At 43.2% G+C, this 25,940-nt stretch overlaps 1 protein-coding gene across 1 annotated transcript in view; it reads left to right on the top strand.

Moving 5' to 3' along the window:
- The window catches only part of BARX2 (BARX homeobox 2), a 32,238-nt gene extending 6,827 nt beyond the window's left edge, over window positions 1–25,411 (top strand). The window contains exons 2-4 of the mRNA XM_030965086.1: window positions 21,561–21,858; window positions 24,257–24,341; window positions 25,106–25,411. Of these exons, the coding sequence (XP_030820946.1) occupies window positions 21,561–21,858; window positions 24,257–24,341; window positions 25,106–25,357 (635 nt within the window). The 3' untranslated portion in view covers window positions 25,358–25,411. The remainder of the gene's footprint in view (window positions 1–21,560; window positions 21,859–24,256; window positions 24,342–25,105) is intronic.
- The last annotated feature ends 529 nt before the right edge of the window (window positions 25,412–25,940 follow it).

Below are 25,940 nucleotides of genomic sequence, written 5' to 3'. Positions count from 1 at the left end.
TGGCATATGGGGGATAATAATAATGAGCTGGGTGATGATAAATGGATACTTGGAGAAATGCCTGTTATTTTTTTTTCTGTTGGATTATATGCAGTACTAGATGTAGCATTTCAGAAGGAAACCCAGATTCAAATCTAGATTTGAAAGCAGATCTCAGGACTGAGCAGAGAAATCTGTCTCTAAAGAAATTTCAGTGCTAGATGTTAAAGTATCTGTAACAAAGACTGACTTTTGCTTTCTTATCTCAGTACTGTTAATAGCGAATAAAAGGATTTCATGAATGCAAAACTACAGTGAACAAACCAGAAGATCACACCCCAGTGATTGCAATAAAACCTATTGTGGCAAGTAATCAGCATTGTGGTTGTGGTTGGGCATGAATAAGCATTGTGGAGGAATGCTATAATAGGAGGCATTAATGAATCTGGGATTCCATTTGGAAAATTGACACCTACGCCTCATTTTCTAAAGCCTCACAGCTGGCACTGAAGCACAGTTTAAATCCATCTGCACAGTGAGTTAAGTTTAAATGTAGCACTTTCATTAAGTGTCCTCAATTTGGCCACTGCTCATGGACACTGCGCAGTGCAGACTGAGTGCCATAATTATTTTGAGGACTTTTATTTAACTTGCTTCTGTAGAATGCAGGAAAAGATCGTCTCATCCTGTAGAATCAATGATGCTCAGCATTGCTGCCTTCAGGACAAGCTGGGCATGAACAGGGGCAAAAATCCTCACTGGGAAAGGTGAGGAAAAGGAGCCGAGACTGTTTGGAGCTGATGTGTTGTGTGGAGCTCCTGTCACTCCACCAGGCTTGGGGAGCAGAGCAGGGCAGTAACTAAGGAGACTTTGTATTTTTTCTTCTGTTGTGTTGAGCAGTACATTTCCTTGCCATCTGGGTGCAGTGACGGACAGCTCCCCGGATCACAGCTCTGGCAATGTATGGATCAGGGCATTGATCCACCTCCAGGATGGATTTTCTGCTGATGGGAATGTTGTGAGCAGGTTTGGGTGATGGAACAAAATTTGTGCCTTTCCAGTTCAAAGTCACTTCCATGCCCTCGGTGCAGGCCTGTGGGGAAGGCACATTTGCATGGAATGCACACAATGGATGGCAGAGCCAGAACTGATGGTTGAGTCAGGACCTGAGCTCTGGAGGCACTTGCTCAATACAGTGGCGTAAGTTTTTTCTAAAAAAACTGCTGGGCTGGAGAAAGGTTCTGCTCTGATTGCTCAGAGGATTTAATTACTTGATTCTGATGACCTGTTTCTTCTGCTCAGCCCTTGATAAGTTGTCCAGTGTTAGAAGTGACTGCAGCCCTGCTTGGAGCCACTGGAAAGCTGGGTTTGCATTTGCAGGCTATGTACAAAATCTCATCATATCCAAGTGAAAATAGGAGAAGTCAGAAAAATTGATTTTTTGGATTATTGGTAGATTGAAGAAATAATCGTTATGTGTCCTTTTCAGTTCAGAACAAAGAAAATGTTACAAATTAGCTTGACAATGGAGAGGTTTAAAAAGTGTGTGTATGTGTAAGATCAGATCAGAGAAAATACTCAATCAGGAATAAAACACTGAAAACTTACCTTCTAAAGGCTGAAGCAAAACCTTATAGCACTTTCCTTTTTATGAGACATTTGGCAAAACAGTGAAGTTACTTTCAGTATTGCAAAATTTTATTTATTTTTCAAGGAGAGAAAGTTAAAACCAAACCTTTTCAGTCATTCCTATATAAGAATTGCTCCAGCTAGATTGCAGAACCCAGAACATGTTCAAGAGCTTCACTTGCTAGGAAGCAACACTTCCTTAGAAAATTTGGGACCTATTTTGTGATCTCACTTGTATTTGTATAAAGTCTGTAATAAAATAGGATCACAAGGACAAGCTAATGGGAGCTGAGCAGTAGAAGTTTGGTGTTATCCATTATTTCTTGGGTTCCCAGGATTGTGGGAGAATTTAGCTGAGAGATTTCTAGCCCAGCATTCCCAAAACTACATTTTAATGACATCTTTAAAAATATAGAGGTTTAGTATTAGGACCTGGCTAAGACAGTAATATGTAATATTTTCAATTTTCCAGTATTTTCCCTTTTCCTCTCATGCACCTTTACATGCATGAGAGGAAATTCTTGGCCAGAACACAGCCCAGAGCAACACCCAGATACCAGCTGCAGGTATTTCAGGTGTTTGGGAACAGGTGAGATCCATTTATGTAACTAAAGAGAAGGATGAAGAAGAGTCTTTAAAAAAAAAACAAACCATCTTTCTGAATATGGACCTCTGTACTCATATTCAAAATCTTCAGACTGCAGGTAGCACATCCAGAATACTTAAGCTCTGTCTAAAACACAGACCCTGAAAGAACCTTAAGAGACAAATCTGGTTTGGTTTTTTTTCATTTTCTCTCTTTTAAAAAATCACACCTTTTTTTTTTTTTCCTTTTTTTTAATGAAAGAAAAAAAACCAGTTTTCCAGAACTTCCCATGCAACCAAATTACAATTCCCTTTGGAGATATGATAACAGAAAATTTGCAAATATATGGTCTTCTTCTCCTAGCAACAACCTTTCAGTGACCTTAATGTGTTTGGATGTGTATGTTCAGGTCTTATCTTGTAAATTTTTTTACATGCCAATGGTTTCTATTCATTGTCTGACTTCAAAAGGATGACTTGCAGAGAAGGGGTTGAATTGGAAGTATTTATATTTGCCCTGTATTTTGGATAAACTTACTACTCATTTTTTGGATTTTCATCAGAATAAGAGAGTTTTCCAGGTAATCAGTCAGTCATCTTTAAATACTTGGCCACCATTTGCCTTTGGATATTTCTTTTAATGATTATTTTGCAAGTCACAGAGCAGTTAATGGCTATGTTTCCTGCCAGTGAGTTGTTTGGTTGGTTGTTTTTTTCGGACTGGATTTATTTCACCTTACAGGGATTGAATTTCATCTGAATTTAATTTTAATAGACATCTTGAGAATTAATGTTGAAGCAACAAGTGCCTGTACCTTTGAGTGTGCAGGTGCCTATTGCCACATCCAACGTAGAGCTGCCTATGTTGAACCATTAAAAAACAGAGCTGTGTTGTATAAGCACAGAAGGATTGAAGCCTTAATAAAAACATGTCCTTTTCTTTTAGAAGATAGAGAAATGTGCATGATATGTTTCTGGTTACTTAAACAGGGTATTCTATGACAGATTAACCTGTCATCTTTGAAATGAAATTAGCAGTAGTAGTACTTTATTATGTATGTTGCACATAACATGATATGCCTTATGGAAGGCCTAGTCCTCTGGATGGTGTTTCATCTTGTGGCTCAAAGAGGAAAAATATGACAAGAAATAGAAAACAATAATGTAATCATTGATAGAAAAAAATGATAAGACTGAAGCAAATGGGATTTTTTTGGTCAAAAAAAAATTTGAGTGTTTGTGAACGCATTTCACTTCACCCTTCTGCCTGTTTTGTTCCAAGCCTCCTCTTGACAGCTTTGCTAACAGTTTATTTTGTTCCTGTGGTGACTAAGCCATGGAGGAACTGATATTTGGAGGTTTCTGTGGATAGTACCAGGAGGTTTGGGGCTCAGCTGTATTGTGCTCTTGGCTTTCCTCGAACAGGTCTGGTTTAGGTGGCTGCATATGGTGAAATTCTCCACTGAGGGTCAGGAAGCCATGCCAGAAGTTAAAAGTGTTGGTTTCACCTTGTTGCAATAAATTACAGAGCAATCATAAATGATAGGAAGGAGTTTGATGAAGTGGGTGAGGAACAATTGATGGATTACTTTAGTTAAAATTACTTAGAGCCCAGTCCAACTCCCACTAAAGTCAATTAAATTGTAGCTGGATCAGGGCCAGAATGAGTCAAATTCAATTATGCCTTAACTGTAAACATTTGAAAGCACATTACTGTAAGGTAGTTCAGCACTTAAATTACATTAAAACAAAAGCATTTATGAAATCCCGACTGATTTTATTTTATTTGTACAGCCCTATTAAAAGCCTTTTTCTTGTGGCTGAGACAGAGATCTCTTTGGCTGGTGCCTAATCCCCAGAGCACCCATCTGTTGTGAAGAGATGTCCCGGGCATTGGTGCTGTAGATGAATTTGTCCATCACAGACTTGCTGCTGAAGTGATTGCATCAGAAGAGGCAGCAAAGAAGACTGAAAGGAGATTGTAGAAATCCCACTGCTGTTTCATCTAATTGTCAAGATTTAGAGTAGCTTACTTGTGTAAGTATCAGCTCATAAATTAGTGAAACTTTTACATGAGCTAATCCCAAATTCCAAAGCTGGAATGGTTATGGGTATTAATCTGTTTCTCAGCTGAACAAAGTACAGCATCCAAAATATTATTTAAAAAGAAATAATCTACATGATAAAATGGTGGATTTAGAAATGAGTTCAAGTATGGCAGTGTTTTCACAAAATCGGGCAGATTATCTTTTAAATAATTATTGTCTTTTAAATTGTAATTCACATGGTTCCTTTAAGACAATTTATGTATTTTTAATACATTCAGGATTGATTCTTTTCATTTATCATCAGAAATTTTCTTCCCTGTCCATTTTCCAGCAGGGCCAGCGAACAGCTCTGAGTTGCAGATGTAAGGATTCCTGGCTTGCATTTGTCTGCCTGTCTTGGGAAGTCAGAGCTCCACATCCCAAGTGCCATCCCATCAAAACCTTGGGTTATGGCAAGCTGTGCAGACAGCAGGGAATGTCTGTGCACTGGGATCATTCCCATCTCTGGGTGAGCTAAATTCATCTCTGCGCAGATGATCTCCCAGCCCATGCCGAGTCTGCAGGTGTGGGATCGATCTGGCTTGGTCTCTGTCTGCATAGCAGTTGTGCTAAAATTAAAGATAGGGCCTGATCCTGGTTTTCATGGCATGACATTGCTTTGGCTCTGTGAGAGGTTCTTTGTGGAGGATGGAGGTGCTGGACATGTGTGGAAATGGAAAAGATGGATTTGACTGCACGCCCAGCTGGCATGGGAGTGCTGGAGTGTCTTATTGCTGTGTACTTGGCTCCATGGACTGGGCTTTGGTCTGGAAAACTCAGTTCGGCACATAATTTCCTTTTCTTTTGTGCTCTCACAGTTTTTGTAATTGTTTTGTCCTTTCTGTTTTCCTTGTTTTCTATTAATAGCAGGATCAATTAATAGCTCCCACTGTCACATTCTACTGAGTTGGCAACTATGAAATAGAAATTTGGCCTTCAGAGAAGGGGAAAAATTGTACTCATCCAGCAGTTTTAATCAGGAAAAAAGGACAGAACTGTGGTAAACCTTAGTACAGGACTTCTGTGGCACATACTCAACCATGGAAAAATACTGTTCCTTCTCTTCCCTATCACAGAGCAAAAGCACTGCCAGGGGAGCAACAAGACACTTTGATGGCAGCTGGTGACTCTGTGGCTTTAATATGTTTGAAAATGCTGATTTCTGTGATCCAGGCCTTATTTCTCCCTTTTCAGTATTAGCACAATCAATCATGATACAACTTGTAAAAATGCATTAAAATCAGTTCGCAGCTTTTTAAAACCTGAGCATTGCTGTTCCCTCCTCACAGACACTGCCCAGCACAGCCTTGGCTCAGCACCAAGCTCACCTTTGGGGGTTCCTTTGGAAAAGCAAACCCATCAATAAAGCTCTCACCTGCTCGTGGTTTTTATCTCTGAGCTTCCACCCACAAAACAAAAGTGGAGCTTTCCTGTAGTAGATTACAGGATAGAAAATTCTTTTGGCAGTGAAGGATACTGAGAAGCCTTTCATTTATCACAGTGTCTTGATTGTGACTTCAGTTGAAGAAAACCTTTCCTTTAGAAGAAATACCTCGGGGAAAACTCCTGACAGTTCTTCTACTTCTAAGAAGTAGAGCCAATGCTGAATTTCTGAGTACTTCAGGTGTCATTTTGCCCTGTGCAGGGCTGGGAGTTGAACTTGATGATCCTTGTGAGTCTCTTTTAACTCAAGATATTTTTTGATTTTAACTCCTTGCGGATGATTTGCTGGGACGTATCCCACTCTTCTCTGAACCAGTCATGCCTATGAAGCATACGCTTAGAAAATTATAATGGAATTGGTGCCACCACCCATTGCTGCAATGTTAATTAACTGAAAAATCCACCCAGAAGAAAGTTAAGTGTTCATTTCCAGTACCTGGTATGTAGCTTTAGTGTAATTTAAAATATGGTGGACTATTAATTTGTCTTCTCAAAATGTTTGTTTTCCCCAAAGCCAGTCATGGGTCATTTGCCTCCAGTAATTGATACCAACGCTGGAAATATTTGTCCAGTTGATGACAAACTTAAGTGTTTGACAAATTATCAACTCTGGTTAACCTGGGGACAGTTTACACTTCAGGAGAAAATTCAAATACACACCTCATCTAGTTTTTCTTCACAAGAATTTTCTTCATTGGGGTGTTTTCACTTGTTACAGCTATCAGTAAATAGTGGGGCTTAGGTACTTTTGCCTGCTGCATGGATGTCCAAATACTGCTGTTCTCAAGACCTCTGGATTTTCCTTGTGTCCCCACTTATTTTCTCCTTGAAGTCAATAGAAGTTTTGGGTGTGTAGAAAAAGAAAAGGAATTGATTGCATCAGACTGCAAATAAATGACCATTTTCTGAGCATTCATTTTTCTGGCAGCTTGGGACATGCTGTATTGGGAGCAGGGATAACTGAGTGGAGCTGGGAAGAGCTGAGAGCCTTGCAGGCAGCGCTTTGTGCTTGGGCCATCCATACTTGGCTTTGTCCTTGAATTCATATGTGACATGGAGCCAGTTGAATTCCTTATCCTTCCCATTTTTTAAAGAAAAATGGTGGCCCTTTACACATTAGCATTTTAAATTCTTTGCTACAAAATGCAAGAGAAGCCCGAAGTCATATGGTCAGTTGGGACTGTGTATATTTAACTGGGTTCTTCATGAGTATTAATTAAGTTACAAGTAAAATCCTGTTGTTTTTTCCCAGCAGAGGGAATTCTGTAGGAAGGGACTTCCCCACAAATCACTTTAAGATAGGCGTTAAGACAAAACTGTATTTATTACTTTGCAAGAGTTTCAACTCTTTCATCACCGTTTTTCATCCATCCTTTGTCTCTTAGTGGATTTTTACACTCAGTCCATGCCCTGTAGGGTTCTTCAATTTGCTCTTTTGCTATCTTCCCTTATCTCCCCTTGAGCTCTTTGTTCCCTCAGCACAAACTGCACCTGAGAATGTTCGAGTTCAAGTCGAACTTTTGAACCCATGATGTCAGGTTGGTTTGGAATTAAGCAAAACCAGTTTGCCTATCCCTCACTGCAAAAGGGTTAATCCTCTAAACTATTGAGAGACAAGGGCAGGGAATTGTGAAAGGAGCCCCTGTTTTATAAGCATTTGTATTGCCAGTTCTTGAATGCCCATAATAAGCAGGTTGTGCTGTGATTAATGACTGTGTTTTACATGCTGACGATGGATGATGTGTCTCATTGGAGAAGCCATTTATTTTTATTCAGGCTTCTCACCCCAGCAGCACTGAAAATGAGACGTTAACGTCCTGGTGGGAGTATGTTTCATTCTCAGCAATTTAATGAAAGGTGACCCACAGAGAGGAGAAAATAATTTAAATTTGCCTTTCCATTGCCTCCTTTTAATGTGTGAGAAGACAACTCATAAAATTACTTTTTCATACGGGGTTTTTCTTTTTCTTTCATGATTCTTACTTTGTTCCCTCCGAATTGGAAACAAGTAGGAATGTGTTGTCATTCTGAAACTTTATGCATTTGGAAGGGGCAAGCTATTCAAATGCCTTAAACTTTGTTTTCTTAAATTTATTTTTAATAAAGGACTAAAATAATTTGAAATATTTTGTTATTTGAGCCAATTTTTGTATCAGATTATAAGTTTCTGATTTTGCTGCAGTTTCAATTGCACTTTTCCCTCTACTTTGTCATTTTGTATGTGTAAAGGATGTGGTGGTAGAGTGTAGTGGTTGGAATACACAGAGTGGACACAGAACTCACCTTTTTATTAACCAACTATATATTTATATCCATATGGATTCAGCATTGCATCCGTCTAATGTCAAGTCTTCAACTTCTGTAGAATGGCTTTAAGTAAGGAGGAAAAAGACTTTTAAAAGTAGTTCTTAATTAATTGGAGAAGATCTGTCTCAAGGCAGTGAAATGGGATGCAGGGTCCAAGTAAATCTTTCAGAAGCTCTACATAAAATGAAAGCCCTTGGATCTCCTTCCCATCAGGTCTCCTGGGATGGAAACAGGGACAGCTGTGGGCAATGCATCAGTACTTCAATAGAGAGGAAAAATAGGATTAAAAAAAAAAGTAAAATTGAAACAATTTTTCATATGAGGTTCACCAAATGTGAATTAAAGGCTCTTTTGAGTCTCAGAATTTAAAAGCTCCCTCAGAACTATCACACCATCGCTGAGCAGAGCATACCAATTCCCATGATGGGTCAGCAGTGTTGGGTGTTTTCATCAGAGAGCAGTAAATGCCAATAATTGCCTAAATTCTCTGGACAGCTTAATAACATTGCAGGTGGGATATAACCCATATTTCAGAGCTTAATGAAAACACTGTCAGTGTCAGTAAAGTTTTTCTCTGTCTGCATGTGGAAATGCCAAATCTAATATGTGTTTCATCCCAGCAGAGCCAAATCAGAGTCTGGTAGTGGTGAGATTTGGGAGATTTATAAAATATTCCCTGCAGAATTATTTAGATCAGCATCATGTTAAAATTGGCAGGGATGGCTGATCCTGGGCAGAATGTCTTTCTTAGGTAAAAAGAACTTTTTAAAAATTGAACTTAAAAAAGCTATTTTTGTTGGAAAAGCCACACGCTGTATCTGTACCTGTTATTGGAGGAGTTCCCCTGGAAACATTACTGCTTGCACAAGAACAGGACACATGCATTGCTTCAAAATTAACATACATACGAATGGCACATTAAGGAATTTCATAATCGTGTGACACAAAAGAGAGTTCTCAACACAGCACTCATGCAATGCATTAATGCGAAATGTCTGCAGTGAGTTGGGAGATAACAACACCTCTGCCTCCTCTCATGGCTGCTGTTGAGTCCTTTCCAGACCATATCACTGGTGTGGTTGGTGTTATTGCCCTCGTTTTGCATGTGGGGGAAACAGAAGTCCAGTGGGATTCACGAAGTTGGCTGAGACTGACCATTAAGGCAGTGCCAGGAATGGAAATATTGCGTCTGACGTCCTTTTTCCCCAAAATCTACATCCAAGTGAACAGGACTTTGTTTGGTTGGTTCTTTTATGGGACAGAGTAAAGTTGGTGGGAATGTGACAATATCCCCATTAGCTTGGAGCTGCTTCTTATGCTAGTGGGAACTATACACCCACCTACACATGAAGGGAAGAAAGGGCTGTGTTGTTTTTTGCCTATTTTATAACTGGCATTGGAATGAGATTATGAATCCCCAACATCCCTGTGGAACTCAGCAACTCTGCGTTTCCCGGTGACAGGGGCTGTAGGAAACTCGGAGGAGAATCCATGAATGATGGTGGGTGATAACCTAAGGTTTGATTTCAAATCTTAGATTGAGGGAGGGTTTTCCATTTGGATCCCTAAATTTCCGACCTCGATCCCTAAATCAGGACATTTCCAGGGGCATGTTTGTAGTTCTGGATTGAAGCTGTTTGCAACAGTTGTCCTTCTAACATTTCTGCACATAAGGGCATTAATTCACAATTAAGGCTGAATTTGAGCACCGTAGAAACCTAATTCCATCCATTGTGATTAATTAGGGCCTTATCTCCACCTGAATCTGATGTAAATTTGTCTGGAGATGTGAAAACAGTGTTTCTTCCTATCAGAACAGAAAAAAAAAATCACACAGACGAATGTTGGACATGAGTGAGGGCTTGCATTTGGAGATCATCGGATCATGGAATTCCAGAATGGTTTGGGTTGGAATCTCATCCAGTTCCAGCCATGGACAGGGACAGGGACATCTTCCGCTATCCCACCTTGCTCCCACCCCCATCCAGCCTGGCTTTGGCCCCTTCCAGGGATGGGGCAGCCTCAACTGCTCTGGGCAGGTGGAGGTCACAACAGCTGGAGCTCACCAGCTGGAATCTCTGGCACATCCTTCTGTCAGGGCTGTGGTATGGATGCTGGGAAAACCTTATCATCACTTTTCTGGCATATACCTGCTTTCATCCCTCCAAAGTGCTTTGCAACTCTGAGGCTGACATTTTTCTCATGGAACTGCTTATTCTAAATGTGTCCATTTGGGGACTGCTCATCCTTGAGACATTTTCAGTTTATTTTTTGAAATTAGATGAATTTCTGTAATAGTGAAACTTGATTTTGGTTTCAGCTGAAAAACCCCAATATGCCACTGAGCCTGGAATCGACACAATGGGTCTTGGCTCCCATCAATCAGCTTGCTGGGAGACTGGGGTATTACTGGTGGGAGCATCCACCTCCTCATGTCCATATAGGACACTCATGTCTGCAGGCAGAGGTGGAGATGGAGCCATGACTGATGGTTCTTGCAACATCTTCAGCTCATGACTGACTTCATGTAATACAGAGAGTCCTGAAGTCAAGGAAGCTGTTTCAGGAATGAAGTTGCCAGGACTGATTTTTATGCTGTAGAATCGTTAGCAGTTTCTGTAACCTGGAAATCCAGCTATGTATTTTCTCCCATCCAAAACATGAAAGCTTAGTTGTCCTAAATTAATTCTCTTTCAGTTAAGATTGGATCTGTAAGGTGACATGGGTGTGCTGTTACTTGATGTGAAGAGGATAAAAATAGACATGCCCTGTGCTTATGGAAGCTGTGACATAGTCAGCTTACTCAAACAAAAAGATCAGGTTTGGAGGAAATCCTCTTCCAGGGTGCTCTAGATTCTGTTAACAGGGTTTCAACTTCCTGGAATAATGCTGGGATGTCCATTATGCTCAGCTTTGTTCCCTGTGCATGTCTCTCCTCCTTACCCCAGCCACCAGAGCTGGGTTAAGACCACTGATCTAATTGTCAACCACAAAGCACAGGCAGGCTGTGAACAAAACCTGCTCGTGTATCATTTGCATCCTTCTAAATTGCATTGTTTGTGCAGCTGTTCAGCCAAATTAGCCACAGAGTTTATTTGTGTCCATAGAGGAAACAGAGATGGGTTTTCTCTGTGTTAGGGCAGATGCAAAGTTAAAGAATCATAGATGCAGCTCAGAGAGACCAGCTCTCTGAGCTCTCTCCTAAATGTGTCCTGATGGGGGCAAAATTATTAATAAAGCAAAGCTTGAGATTATAAGCCACAGCTATAAGAGGGAAAAGCTTTGCCAAGATGTGACAGACCCATTTCATGTTAACACTGGCACTTGCTGAAGTCCCCCTTTCATTTCAGCGGGGAGGAAAAGAGTGGGATGTGTGTGTATTTTAAACACTGATCCACTATTCTGAAAAGGAAAAAGTGTTCTCCAAAAGGTCCATCAGGCAAAATTTACACAGTTTGGTGTTGAGAAACAATTGCACTCTCTTTCTTCCCATGTGTCACTCTCAGCAGTGTGTTTTAGAGCCTTGGGACAGGAAGAGGTAGTGATATTTATGGCCAGCTTTCTGCTGGATCTCACACAAGGGTGGGCTTGAGAAACCTGAAGAGTGCTTTTGTGTGCACAGTCTGTCAGCTGACCAAGGCTGGTGTTTGCTTATGGACGCTGTGATAATAATCACAGAGCAAGAACTGAGGGAGTGATTGATTTATGTCCATGGCATTGTGTGTTTGAACTTGGCTAGAAACTGTGAAATCCTCAGAGAAGGCAGAATCATTTGTCAGATGTGTGAGGATGTAAGAATGGCCATAATGTGTTGGCCCAAGGGCCATATAGACTCAAGGCTTGGGCAGTGGCCAGGGAGAGATGCTTGGGGAGCAGAACAAAGCATAGGACAGGACTTACTCTTTTATCAAACTCCACCCTCTCAGCTAGGACGAGCTGTTTCACCATCAAAATCCAAATCTTATTCCTTGACCAGTGACGCCACCTGGACAGAGGAATCGATTTGGCCTCTCCCAGTGTCCCATGATGTCTGGTCATGTCTGTCATTGGTTAATTGTTGCAACTTAAGCTGAGACACCCTGAGAGTTCTGGTGCTGTGTTCCCCCTCCATCCCCAATAGCCAAGACCAGAATCTTCCTGTAAATCCACCCCTCAGAGCTGTTCCATTCTCTCATCCTTTGGCTGCTTCACATGTGAAGTCTGGGTCAGTGGATGATGCGTTCTAGTGCTGAGCCTTCTCCTCAGGGATGGAGAGAACTCTTGACTGAAGTATTTAACATTGCTCAGTTCAAAAGAAAAGAGTTTCAAGTTGAAGTTGGCTTAGTGGACCCAAAGTGCCCCTTGGTGCAAATTTGGGCAGGGAGCTGGCAGATTGTATCCCAGAATTTCCCTGCACTGCCTGAGTGTTGTTGTTTATGGAGATGTGCTGGGATTGATGTAGCCCAGACTTAGAACTCCCTCCGAGTCCAAGCAATAAGGGTCTGGAATGGAGGTTCACTTCCAAGCCTGCCTTCCCTTGGGAGCTGTTTGAAGTCACAATGGCCTTGGGCCCATGTATCCAATAAATATCAAGGCAGATCTCCTTGTGTTCAGAGCACCTCCTTTCCCACTGAGTAGGATTTAAAGGACTCATCAGCTAAAGAATGGGGCATCCCCGACAGCGACCCTTTTGTGTAGCCTTAGAGCACCTCTCTGAGCCATGCGCAGGTTGGCTGGAGGGGGCAGGTTTGAGTCAAGGGGGCTCCCATCCAAAAGGCAGGTTGTCATTTGACTACATGAAACAGAATAATTCAAAGTACAGAAGTGGTGTCTGTTCTGATTCATTCTCTGCTGATGAAGTTGAAGTGCCATTACATTTGCCACAAAGGATTTCTTGAGTGCTGGCCAAATAGATTCTTTAAATGCTTCTTTAAAACAAAATAAATCTTCTTTATATATAAATTTTCCTCCTCACTGAGGATCTGACAAGGGCCTGACACTCCTCTGCTTGACTGACAGCCTGGAAGAAAGGCTGCTCTGTGCAGGGACAGCAGCCTTTAGCACCAGGTGCTGCTGGCTTGTGTCTTTCCAGCATTTGGGAATAAACTCAGTGGCTGAGCATTGTTATCCCAGGATATCCCAGTGATTGCCCCAGCACAGCACAGCCAGGCCTTTCCACTCCAGCTTCAAAAGGTGCATTACCACCTCCTCCCCCCCAACAGCCCTGAACAAAGCCAGTTTGTCAGAATGGTGATCGCCAGCCCTGCCAGAAGATCCCTGGTGCCCTCCTGCAGAGATCTGGCATCCCTGGAGACACTGCTGCTCTAGGTGAGTTTTGGATTGTATTTTTAAGATGGATAATTGTCCCACATCAAACCCAGTCCAAGGCAAGGTGCCTGTGGCAGCAGGGAGTTAGACAAGTCTTGTTCAGGGAGGCTCTCAGGCTTCTCAGCTGTTCAAGGCCAATTACTTACTGTGTGCAGGGCCTTAAACACACAAAAAAGTATGATATGAATATCAAATGTCAATAAGTAAGGATTAGTTATTTTTCTGTTGGTTTTTGTGGAGGCCTGCAGCATGCACACCTTGCATCATTCAAACTTACTAATTGCTGTTATTTTTGAGAAGAAATACAGCAATGTGTTGATAAATTGCTAATGGGTACAGACTTATAACAGAAAATCTGGATCCTACCGAGTTGAGAAAATTTCCTCTGTGGCTTTGAAATTGGGTTGAACTCGGCCACAGCTCCAAGTGTCCCAGACCACAGGGAGCAGAAGCTGGAGTTGTGTCCAGCTCCAACTCCCTGGGAAGTTGTACTGGGATTTGCTGAGTGGGAGATGCTTTGGGGAGAGGAGCATCTTTTAAGTCAACTTCCACCAACATCAGTGATTTTGTTTGCAACAGATTTAGCTAAAAACCTGATCCCCCCCAAAAAGAGTGATTGAAGGGAAAAGGGACCATTCTCTTAGGGAAGGTTAAACATGACTCCTGGTTGAGCCCAGGTTTTCTCCCACCTGAAAATCTGAGGTAAAATATTGACATTTGATTAGATGCCAGTTTTTTCTCCCATTCCCACTTGGCTCATACAGAAGTGTCGACTCCTGAAGAACTGGCTTTCAGTAAGAATGCCTAAAAATAGGATCATTTTCCCTGTGCTAAAATTAGTTGCTCTAACTTCCTTTGTTTTGTTTTGTCATCTGTTTTCTTTCTGTGGGCACATGCGTGTGAAATCCTGGCTCCACTGAAGCTAATGGGTATTTTGCCATGGACATCAGTTAGGTCTGGATTTTTCCACAATGAAGAGAAGCCATTTGCTACAATTTTTGCTGTGTTGCTGAGTTGTATTTAATGTTTGCAAGGCTCATGGTCGTTGTCAGATTAGTAGGGTTCACTGAAGTAGCAAAAGAATGTAGTGTTAATGTACCTGCAGTCTTTGGTTGAGGAGCTTGAATTTTACTTCAAGGAACCTCACTGGTGCTATTTTAGAGTATCAGCGGTGTCTGTTCGTGTTCCAGTTCTGCACTTAAGATTTCTGGGTTGATTGCTCCGCCTTCCAGTAGCTTGCGTGACACAATTCCTATGGAAATTTTGTCTCTCTGCATTTTGGCTGAGTCTTAAGACTATTTTTGGAAGCTCTCAAAATGTCCCAGAAGTGCCCTTCACCTTTGCTCTTGTGCAGAGACTTTAGGTCTAGCTTAGCTACCACCATTTTCCACACATATCCAAAGAAACAGAGCAAGTAGAAAAAGAAACCAAACCACAGCCAATTCTCCTCTCCTGAAACAAGGCTGAGTCTGTCACTGAGCTTTGAGGTGCTGGAGAGGAAGAATGGCAACAAAGAGAATTTTCAAACACTCCCAGTTTCAGGATTCCCATTTAATATGTAATATTCACAGAAAAATCTGCTTACAGAGCTGAGCTATGGCACTTGTAAAGGCTCAGACGATTATCTGCAGGTTTTCCAGCTCTTCCAATACTAAGAGAGGTATAAAAAATCTAGAAGAGTATCTGAGGGTTGTCTTTCCTAAAGACTGGAAAGGATGAGAAAAGAATCAGTGCCTGAACTGGTTGATAAAAAGGGATTCTGACAAATTACTCATCTCCACTTTTCTGGCTAAGCTTTGTTTGAGAGGGATGCTAAAAACATCTAATTCCATACCTAGGTACCGCCTCTAGGCTCAATGGCCTTGCTCAGGGGCAGCTTAGGGAGGCTTTGTTGCCATGCCTGGACTTCAGCTCTGAAGGACTGTGTGTGCCAGTGTGTTCCAAGGGCTGCTCCATGCAAATACATGGACTCACAGCTGGGAAGTGCCAAGCTGTCAGCGCTGTGATCGCAGCCTCATTAGCCCACCTCTGCCCAGGCAATAATTGGCTCAGGAGCAGCCATCCCCTGGCATGGCTCTGCTGCTTCCCATTCTGGAGATAGCAGAGGGATCTGTTCCCACCATGCTGCATAGCAGAAACATCACCCAGGTCATTTTTTAAACTTGGGATTGAAGTGTTCATGACAGTGCTCAGTGGGCCAGGCACCTTGGAAAGGGCTGGGTCAAGGAAGTCTGAGACCTGGCAATTCCCCTCAACCCTCTCCTAAGCACTTGTTCCTGAGAGAATGTGAATTTTTCTGATATATGCACAACCTTTTGCTGTTCTTTCCTTTCCTCTTGCCTTTATGTCTGTATCAGGGTGCTTGGTGGAGCACAGTGTTGGTCTTGGGAAGAACCTGATGTCTTCTAATAGTTAAAAAGAAAGAGTCTCCCATGTCTGGGGAACTTCTTAGTGCCTAAGCCTGGTATAGAGGGAGCAGAGAAAGTTTAAATTTTATGTCATCAAAAATAGATTAAGTAAGGTCTAATCTGAGTGCGAGAATTGCTTTCCTGCCCTCAGTGGTGCTCCTAATGGACAAGTTAGGTGCTGCAGATCCATGTGCTGCCTGAGGAAGCTCAGCAGAGGAACAGAGCCCTTGTACAAGGGTCAGGTTTTCTCTCTGGTCAACTTTTGGCAGGTCTGGCAGCCATAAGGCAAAGTCCTGCTCTGACTGAGGGGACGTCATGTGTCCTGCAGCACACACTGGGTGCCTGACTGCTGTCTTTAAGCACTTGGCTCCTGGGCCGCATTAGGTTTCTGGATTGTACCAGGTCCCTCATGCTCTGGATGAGGTGGTAAAGTCTAGCTGAGATCCATGGAATTGGTACTGTTGGAAAATCTTTGCTTTTTGGGATCTATAGTGGAAAAAGTCTATGTAATGCCTCCCCACTAAAGAAACGGTGTGTGGTTCAACTAATTCTCAACGTTTCCACGCTTCTTTTGTTTTCCTTACTTCACTCAGGGATCACTTATTCCTGTCAGGAGACTGCCTGCTCCTTCAGCAAAATGAACTCAACTTCTTGGTTCCCTTTGTTTTGACAGTCAGGAGATGAGAGATTTATAGACCTTCCTAAGTCGTAAATTCATTTTCTTTTATTATTTACCTTTTGCTGCAGCCCATTCTGAGTGAGATTCATTCAGCCTCTGAGCAGGGCTGACTTGCCAAGAGGAGCTGATCCATAAATCTTTCCTTCCTTTTTCTTTCTTGCTTTCCAAAACAACATTTGGAAACTAAGTTTGCCTGGGAGGAAAACTGTTCTTCCATTGCCGGCAGTCAAACCGTGCAACTAATTAGTGCTTTCCGTTTTCTCTCCTTCTATTCTGTGACTGTTGGGGTTGAAATTAAGCCAGGGAGGAAGGGAGGAGGGGTAAATAAGGGGAAAATACGTGTTTCAAGTATTTATTTTTAATTACAACTTCTGCAAGGTGATCTGTCCAGTGGTGCTGTATCCACTGTGCCTTAGGTAGTGGTCAGAAGAAATTTAAAATAAGTTTATTAGAAATGTTCCAGAAGGTGAGTGGAGATGGTTTCAGATTGGTTTTCTTGATGTAACGTCTTCTTCTTGTTGCTGCTGAAAAGAAAAACAAATGACAAAAAAAATCTTTGGATACATCAAACCATGATTGGTTTTTTGCAGAAATATCTGACATATAATTAGGAAACAGGAGTCCAGGGTTATCCTGTGTGTGGCTTGAGTATGCCAATTCATGCCAAGGTGATGTGGGCAGTCCTTACTACAGATCTGTTATTCACTATACAGTGGGTGCCAATGCAGATTTAAATAGCGAAGCAAAATGTTGTCAGATCATAGAAAATGCTCTGCAGATCCAATGTCTTTTTTATTTTTAGCCCTTGGTTAGTTTTAGCAGGAGTGGCCAGATGTTTGCTTTTTGGGGTGGATAGAAATAAGAGCATTCTTACTGCTTGAAACTGAGATTATTCAAATCCTTAAAAAAGAACTACAGGAAAAAAATCTGTTGTTTAGGCAGTGCTCCTTCAGTAGTGCATAGTATGAAGTATGGGATTATACTTATTTTTCCCAAATATTTGAGAAGTATTCAGCAGCAGAATGAGCCCAGGAATACCATAGGCTTTGGGGTGATTAAGATTATTCTAGTAGATAAAACTGGGATTTTTCTGTAGAAAACCACATAGTCAGAGACCATTGTCCCTGTGAAGAGCAGTGAGACCTCCTGAGTCCTAAACCACTGGTGGTTTCACCACTGGAGTGTGGGGCCTCTTGACAGTTTTACATGGAAATATTAAAATGCTTTAGGTGTTTTTCTAGAGGAGGAAATTCCTCATTTTCTGGTTTATATGGGCATCTTTTGCGTTTTCATGTACAAAAGAGCAGTGGGTCAGAAAAAGTGCTCACGCAACAGTGCAGGTGAGAACGTGTTCAGTGGAACCATTGTGAAAGGCAGGTATGGAAAGAAAGAGCTCTTCACTCCCATTCATCCCGGTTCGGGAGACAGAGCGTGTCACAACAGTGCTGAGCAGACAAGAGCTGCCTGCCAGCATTTAATTTGTTGAAGATTAGGAAATTATTCCATTCTTACAATACCATGTCAGTCTAGAAGTACCTTTGAACTCTGGGGGATGAGGAGTTTAGATCTCGCCTCAGATTTCGTGGCGTTTGGAAGGCAAGGCTTTATAAGGGTGAGAACTGTACACATGGTTTAAGGGGAGTCATGTTAACAGTGTACCTAGAGACTATGGACTGGCTCACCTTCAGCTGCTTTGAACTTTGGGATAACTAGATCCAGAGCAGGACACTGAACTTGGGCTTCTTTCTCTGGGAACTGAAAGCTGCCTCATGCAATGTAGAGGTCAGTTATTTCTGGTTTGCTCTACGTGCAAGAGGCTGCTAAAGCATTGCCCCCTTTCTGACCTGTAGCTTTCTCCCAAAAAATATCTGCAGCCTTGACGCTCATGTCTTTTCTAGATGCCATCTTTATTTCTTACTCTGTGCCACATCCATCCTGTGTCCTCACCAGGCTGAGGGCACAAAACTGACCAGTCTTGTATAAGCTGGGCTGATCGTGATGCTTTCATTATTTACAGTGGTTTCTAAAAGCACTGTCACAACTGTTGGTGTCAAACCATAAGCAAAGGTTACTCTTGCAAGCACAAATGATAAACAAATACACGACACTTGGTGTCAACAGCCTCACAAATCTGTTCAGCACCTGGAACTCGAATCAGCTAGGCAGTTGTAAACCACGACTTGCGCAGAAGCAGCACCGCAGTTTCAGAAGGGCCGTAAATAAATTTGTGACCTGACGTGGGCTCCAAAAATAAGCATGTGCTGAGCTTTTCTAAGTGTTTGACCAGGGCACAGCTGCTGGCTGCTGAGAATTTTGGAAAATGTATCCCCCCATTCAGGTGCTCAGCACTTGAAAACTCAGACCCAAACAACTCTGGTGTCATCTGCTTCTCTAATAACCAAAAAATAGCCAAGGCCTTGCTGCTCGTCTTGAAAAGCAGTTCTTGTAATCCAAATCTTACCTGACTATTAGAAAAATAACCTGAAGAGACTTTTCTCTGTTTGATAAAGGCAAATCTCATGTTCTGGGATAATTGTAACCGCCCTCCCCTCCCTTCAAGCACTCCACGTGCTGCTGCCATGCCATGAAAATATCGCTGGTTGCTCTGATATCAAATAACTTTGCTGACCTCCTTTGAAGAGAGTTTCTTGTAAAAATCCTTTCATCTAGAGGTGTCAGTCACTTGGAGCCTTGCAGGGGTTTCTCAGCTCTGGTGATTTATTATTAATGAGTAATTTTGTGCTTTATGGAGAGCCCTGCTGGAAATGTATGGAAATACAAAAGTATTGATTAATCAGTGATCTGATGCCAAAAGCTACCCATGAGTGAGAACAGGAATGGACTGTGGGATAAGGTTTGGAGGATGAACCTGTAGAGGAGCAGGAGCTCTGTGATGGGCAGGGTTGAACCAGGACCCCATAGCAGTGGATAAGGGGATGTACTGGGATGACTGGACCCACTCCTTTCTGGAGTAAGCTTAAGCTTAAGTCTCCTTATCCAGAACGGGGTAGAACTGGGATCCGAGAAGTCTGTTGGAGCCTGAGTGACCAAGAGCAGTTGTGTCCTGGGGCTGAGTCCCAGGACTGCTGCAAATGAAGACATCAACACACGATGTCCTCATGAATCCTGTGGCACACCCAGGAACACCTCTCTTGGTGGAGGCGGCCTCAATGTTCCTTCATAGGACTCTAGAAATTGCGAGACCCTTCAGGGAGGCAAGAGGGGATGATTTTTGGGCAAATTTGGCTGAAAGAGAAGAAATCATCTGTTCTATGAGTGGCCCAGCAAGTTTTTTGTTATCCCACAGTGTCAGAAGTGAACAGTAGTGGGTTGACAAGAAGGACATAGGCTATGGGAGCAGCATCTGCTTTACCTTCTGTCTAGCTGAGTGGTGTCAGAGGCGGCATAAATATCAGCATAGATTTAGTGTGTAGAGCAAAGGATAGAGGTGTAAAGCAAAGGACAGTGATGTAAAGCAAAGGACAGCACACTCTGTCCTAATGTATGATCTTTGAACAGCCACTGAAGTTGTAAATCAAGGCAAAATTTCCACCAGGTTACTCAGTGGTGCTGTAGATCAGCACAGTCTTCAGCTGGAAAAAATACTCAGAAAAAAAAGGTAGATAAGGCTTGACACAAGCTAAAGATTGGCTTGGCAAACCTGATCTCATCTCTCAAATGCTTCCTTGGTAATTTAAGTGGAAAGCTTTACATTTAATGGAAATACTTTGATTTTTAGTGTTGCAGAGGTGTGGAGGAGAAAGCAAGACTGAAGCCCTAGTCTGCCTAAACCTCAGTCTGTAGTCACAGCTATTTAGAGTTTTGACAATAGTTTCCCCAGCTTGCTTTTTAAGTGGCTGGATTTTGCACAACTTGCTGTGGTTGAGGAGAGAAGCAACGATCAACAGTCTATGATGTTCTTTGATGTACCCAGCTCACCTAGGACCTGGTTCCTGTGATCACAACCCTACAGCTGGGGAGAGGGCTGAGGAATACAGGTCATCAGCAGGCCAGGCTGGGAACTCCTTTCTTCCATGGTGTGGAGTTACTCACCCCAACACTCATTGAGGTCTTGAAATCATTATTTTCATCAGTGGTGATTCATGTGAAGGGTTTCACAATCGGGCCTCCTGGTGTAATATGTTCCTTTCTACAGTCCCATTTATCTAAAGATCTCCAAATACTTTGTGTACATTAAATTTTAATCCATGTTTTACCACCAGTGATGTAGGTAAGGAGGATTGTTTCCATCTTGCAAATGAGGTAAAATGAGGTACGGAGCAAGAAAGTGAGTTGCCCAAGACTCTGCATGTTGTATATCTTACACTGAGTTTACGTTTCCCGTATGTAGCTCAATTTCCCTGCCCAAACTTTAAAGGAACATTCAATTTCCTGGGGCTAAGGCTGAGCAGAAATTTGCTATAGTTGTAAATCAGAAGGCCAGATGTGGATCAGAACTTCCTCTAGTGTTTGGGAATGTTTGGATTTGTCATCCTAGAACAGCCCTGATCTGAAAAGATTGGAGCAGAACTGGTTTTTTTTAGGGCTGGTATCAACTGGGTGGTGTAAGATGCAGCATTCAGTCAGTGAAGAACTCTTGGGATCTATTCATCCTCATCTTCCTGCATGGTCAGTGGGATCAGTGTGGGCAATGGAGGGCGAGGGTGGTTCTGATGCAGTTGCCCAGTAAGGGATGGAATGAACTGTGAACCAGACTCTGTTGTCTATTACCTGCAAGGGGAGGGGGACTGTCTCAAGAACCCTGTCCTAGCTGCCCCAGGGAAACAAAGTTGGGAACAGAATGGGGATATATTTCATCCTTTGCTTGGAGTTCAGTCTCTTGCAGTAATTAGACAGATGATTTCAATGGTTATAATATCTCCTAAAAGGAGTGGAAAGGCAGTCTTTCCTTTCCCTGTCGTAGGGTTAGGGTTAGGGTTCCCCAGCCCAAGAAAAACTGTGCAATTTGGGAGAAGGAACAGGTCCAAAGAGAGGAATATTTTTCCTTGTCCTTTAACAAGCAAATGGCAGAGCCAGGAAGGCCCTTTCCGTCTCCCTCCTCTCCCCTGCACTCCCATTGCTCAAACACATCAGCGCTGATCTGACCTTCATCTGCCTGTGCTTCCTCCCTGCCAGGCTCCCCTTCTCTCCGAGCCTATCCCCTCCTCTCCGTCATCACCCGCCAGCCGCCCGCGCTGCCCCCACTGCTCCCGGCCGCCGGCAGCTCCCGGCTGCTGCCAGCCCAGCCCTGCGTGGGCACCGTGGGCGCCGAGGTTCCCCCCAGCGAGGCCCAGGGCAGCAGCGAGTCGGAGGCAGAGCAGCCCCCACCCCGCTCAAAGAAGCCGCGCCGAAGTCGGACCATCTTCACTGAGATCCAGCTCATGGGCCTGGAGAAGAAATTCCAGAAGCAGAAGTACCTCTCCACCCCTGACAGGTAGGTTGGTTGCTCACACCAGGAATAGGGATGAGCAAAAGGGATGCTCCAGCCCTGCTCAGCTGCTCCACACTGAACATTCCCTGGCTGGGGGTGCTGCCTCTGGCTCCACCAAGTTGCCTCTGCCATTGGCTGCACCCATGGCAGGTAACCTGATTCAAATTCAAGGCTACTTTTCCTGGGATCAAAGGTGACACAAATAGATCATATCAGTGGAAATGTCAGATGATACACATGCTTGGGAGCAGTTCTCCAGGCTCAGAGATCTCCTCAGAGAAGAAGGATCTCTGCCTTTCCAACTCCTGCTGCACACTTGAAAAATGATGGAGCCTGTCTCCCCCTGGGATCTGCTGGCTCATGGCTGTGTGTTCATGGTATCTTCAGCTGCTCCTGAGCTGGCTTTTATCCAGCACCTTGGGCAGCAATTCAGTGGGAAGGTGGTGGCCTGTTCATAAGGTTGGAAAGCAGAGCCTGGAGTTGAAAGGTGCCTTGCAAAGGCACAGGCAAGTTCTTAGGCACTGCTTGGTACCACATGGGCAAACCAAACTAAGAGAGATTTTAGCTTTTTTAAGGGCTTTGAATCCTACTCTGGAAAGTTAAATTACAGAAAAATGACCCATCGAGTTCCTAGGAAGTTTGTAAACCTGGAGAAGGTTTGAAAGGTATCAGTCCCTGCACTCCACAGAGGGCAGTGTCCCAATATTTAAATTGATTCTGAAGATGGAATTCTCTGCTCCCACTGCCTGCCACCAAATTGCTGCAGGTGAAAATTCCTGGCCATAGCCAACTTGCCTCATGGAGTTTCAGAGTTCCTGCTATGCCTGCACTGACTCCTCACAGCTTCACATCACCAGATGGTTGACACTTTGCTGAAGCACTCAGGGCTGGTAATTAATAATCTCGTATGACTGTTCCTTGGCTTCACTGAGGATGATGAGCAATTCCTGCCCATGTACCACTTCCCCTGTGTTTGTTTCCTTGGGTTTCCAGGCAGTGCTGGTTGCACTGAGGTATGTGGCAAGAGATGGCAGCTGGTTGCAAGCAAACCAGGTGTTACCAGACAGGAGCACTAAGGCACAAAGGGTTGGCTAAGCCAAACTTCTCTCTGTCAAATCATGGCTGAAAACCTGGCAAAGCAGTGAATTGTGATCTGTGTTCACTTCTGCAGCTTTTGGCCTGGATAGAAGGTTGTAGCCTTGGGAGGGCACCTGAAACCCCTGGTTTATCATCAGGGTAATGACTCTGACATGTTCTACTCTTAACGGTAATGGTGTCTTAGATCAGTGGCTTGAGATGTGATGTAGTGGCAGAGCAAGCCTGCAGGTCCAGAGTGAATCCGGAGTGGGAGAGAAGCATGAATCCTTGGGTGTGAGGTGGCGCACAGAGAGCTGGGGTGGGGTATGGGGTTGTTTACAGATGTAAATCTGGTTGCCCAAAGGAGCCCAGCTGTAACAAAGCTTTCATTATGAAAAACTTGGCCTTGACAAATGTGTTTGCCCATCCAAAGGCAAGGAGATATTTGCCAAAAAAGTCACAGTATGCAGAATACTGTGGAATGTGGCTCTGAGTTGGATCTGTCCCACCTGCAGGACTTGCATGACTCCAAGGGGCACTTTCCTGGTGTGGCTGAGGATTTCCAGCTCCATCCCTTGTGCGGCTCCATTACAAGACCACCAGGTGCATGGTGCTATCACCTGTGGGGAAGGATCAGGAGCTACTCTGAGCCACATTTGCTTCATATCCTGGGCTTTAATATAGAAATAATGAATGGGTTCACACAAACTTGCATGGGTTGGAGATTTGTGAAGGATGAATCAGGATTATGGGCTGTCTGCCACATATACCCTGCAGCTAAACATACAAAAAAATAAATTCACTTAGAAGCTTAAATTGCCTCAATAACAGAATGTATATTAAATTGATAGATTTAGATCTACTACTACTCCATGACAAATGGGCAAGTACCATGATCCCCATTCTGAAGGCAGTGAAGGAGAAATATGATACAAAGAGTAGCTGATGCTGTATGTCTGTTCCCACGTGTGTGCTTCAGACACCAGTGACCTGTTTTTCAGGGATGTGATGTACCGGTAGCTCCTAATTCATGGACAAACATGGAGCAGCAGCAGCTGGAGCGCAGCAGGTTCATGTCTCAAAGAGGGCAGACAAACCCTACCATGTCTAGAAAAGAGAGCTTGCGAACACCTTCATCTTCCATAGCAGCATCTATCTTTGCATCCTAAATTCACAGGTTTTACCACTTTTGTGTGACCATTCTCAAGACAACTGATCAGAGAGACACTACTGAATGCTCTAACAGTGTTGCACTGCCTAGACCTGGCACCTGAGCTCCTCTTGGCTTCAGTAAACTCATTTTGTTGTCTGGTTTGTCTCCCAGGCTCGACTTAGCCCAATCCTTGGGGCTGACTCAGCTCCAGGTGAAGACATGGTACCAGAACCGTAGGATGAAGTGGAAGAAAATGGTGAGTGGGTGCTTGTCATTTCTCCATGGCTCTTAAATGGCTCCTTGCAAAGAACAGATTTGGAAGCTGAACATAGTGGAGTGATTTGTGTCTATTTATACCAGATTTTGTTTTATTCCTGATCATTTCTCACAGAGATGGTCTCTTTTTTTAAAGTGTTCATACTGCAGTACATGTGGTGGGCTAGAGGGGACTAAAGGCAGTAGGAGGAGGACAAAGCAAAGAGGTGAAAGAAATGAGAATAGAAGCGAGGGAAGAACCAAAATATCTCCTTTTGCATTTTTCTGCATTCCTGTGATCTCAGTGCTTCTGAGATTGGTTTTGTGCATAGAAAAAAAAGACTGTGTTTCTCTATGGAAACAGAGCAGTTTTGAGAGCTGATACTAATTTTTACTTCTCATATCTTTGTTTCACCTTTCACTTTTTCTCATCTTCATGGTCCTTTTGCAGTTAAAATGCTTTTTTATGAAGGACAGCCACTCAATAAATGCTGGTGGGAACATGATGCTGTGACATTCTCTAGTGGAGGTGTCTATGTTTTCTGATTTGGGAGATGAGATGCAATTCTAGGCTGTTCCTTTGGATGTATGTGGCACCTGCAGAAGTTACTGTCACTTCTAACAAATTTGGCATTACCTTGGATATAGATCCTTGGCTGGAGTGTCTTATTGCTGCAGGAATGGTGTGTAGAGAGAGGGAGTTAGACATAGGATGTCTGAGACCAGCAGAGTTCAGAATCCTGACAGTTCATCTCTTTGCTCCAGGTGTTGAAGGGTGGACAGGAAGCTCCAACAAAGCCCAAAGGCCGTCCAAAGAAAAACTCCATTCCCACCTCTGAGGAGATCGAAGCAGAGGAGAAAATGAACAGCCAGGCTCAGAGTCAGCTGCAAGAGGGATCCCAAGCCTCTGAGGAGCCAAAACTAACAGAGGAAAATCCAGAAGTCCTGTTGGAGACAGAGAAGTCTCCAGAACATATACCGGAGCCTTCCTCAGAGGAGACTACACCATTAAGTTAAAAGGGAGAGAAAGAAGGGGAAAAGAAGAAAAAAAAAGAGATCAAAGAAAAAAATCAAAACCAAATATATATATGTATATATATTTAAATATGTATGTAGTGGTGTGAGTGTACATATATATATAAATATATATATATATATATATGTATGTAGACCTTGTGCATAAGTCTAAAGATTGGTCACATTGTGCCTTTGGGAATCAGCCATCGTGGGCCAGGTGGAATGAAGACATCCCGTGGGAGTGGTGCCAGCCTGTTCCTCTGGCAGGGGCCTGAGCTTTCCTGCAGAGAGGGCTGGAGCCAGGACATTTCCAGGGAAAACCACACCAAGACAGCTCCTTGAGAAGCCTGGGGCTCTCCCAGGCAGTGGGAGGCAGGTGTGTGGCTGTGTTGGAGGGTCGGTGTGTTTCCTTGGCTTTATCCTTGCCTTGTGTGGTGCCAGTGGACAAAGAGCTTGGCCTGGGCTCAGATCAGGGATAGCCAAGGAATGGGAGCTCTGACAGCACCATTTCCTTATGTAACCAGCACTTAATTCTGTTAGGGATGGACCTGACTTAAACAATTTTAGGAAACGGTTCAGACCC

The sequence above is a fragment of the Camarhynchus parvulus genome, chromosome 24 (assembly GCF_901933205.1).
Source record: "Camarhynchus parvulus chromosome 24, STF_HiC, whole genome shotgun sequence".
In the NCBI taxonomy this organism is placed as follows: Eukaryota; Metazoa; Chordata; class Aves; order Passeriformes; family Thraupidae; genus Camarhynchus; species Camarhynchus parvulus.
The sequence above is the reverse complement of the archived record's forward strand: the minus strand, read 5'-3'. Positions and strand labels throughout refer to the sequence as shown.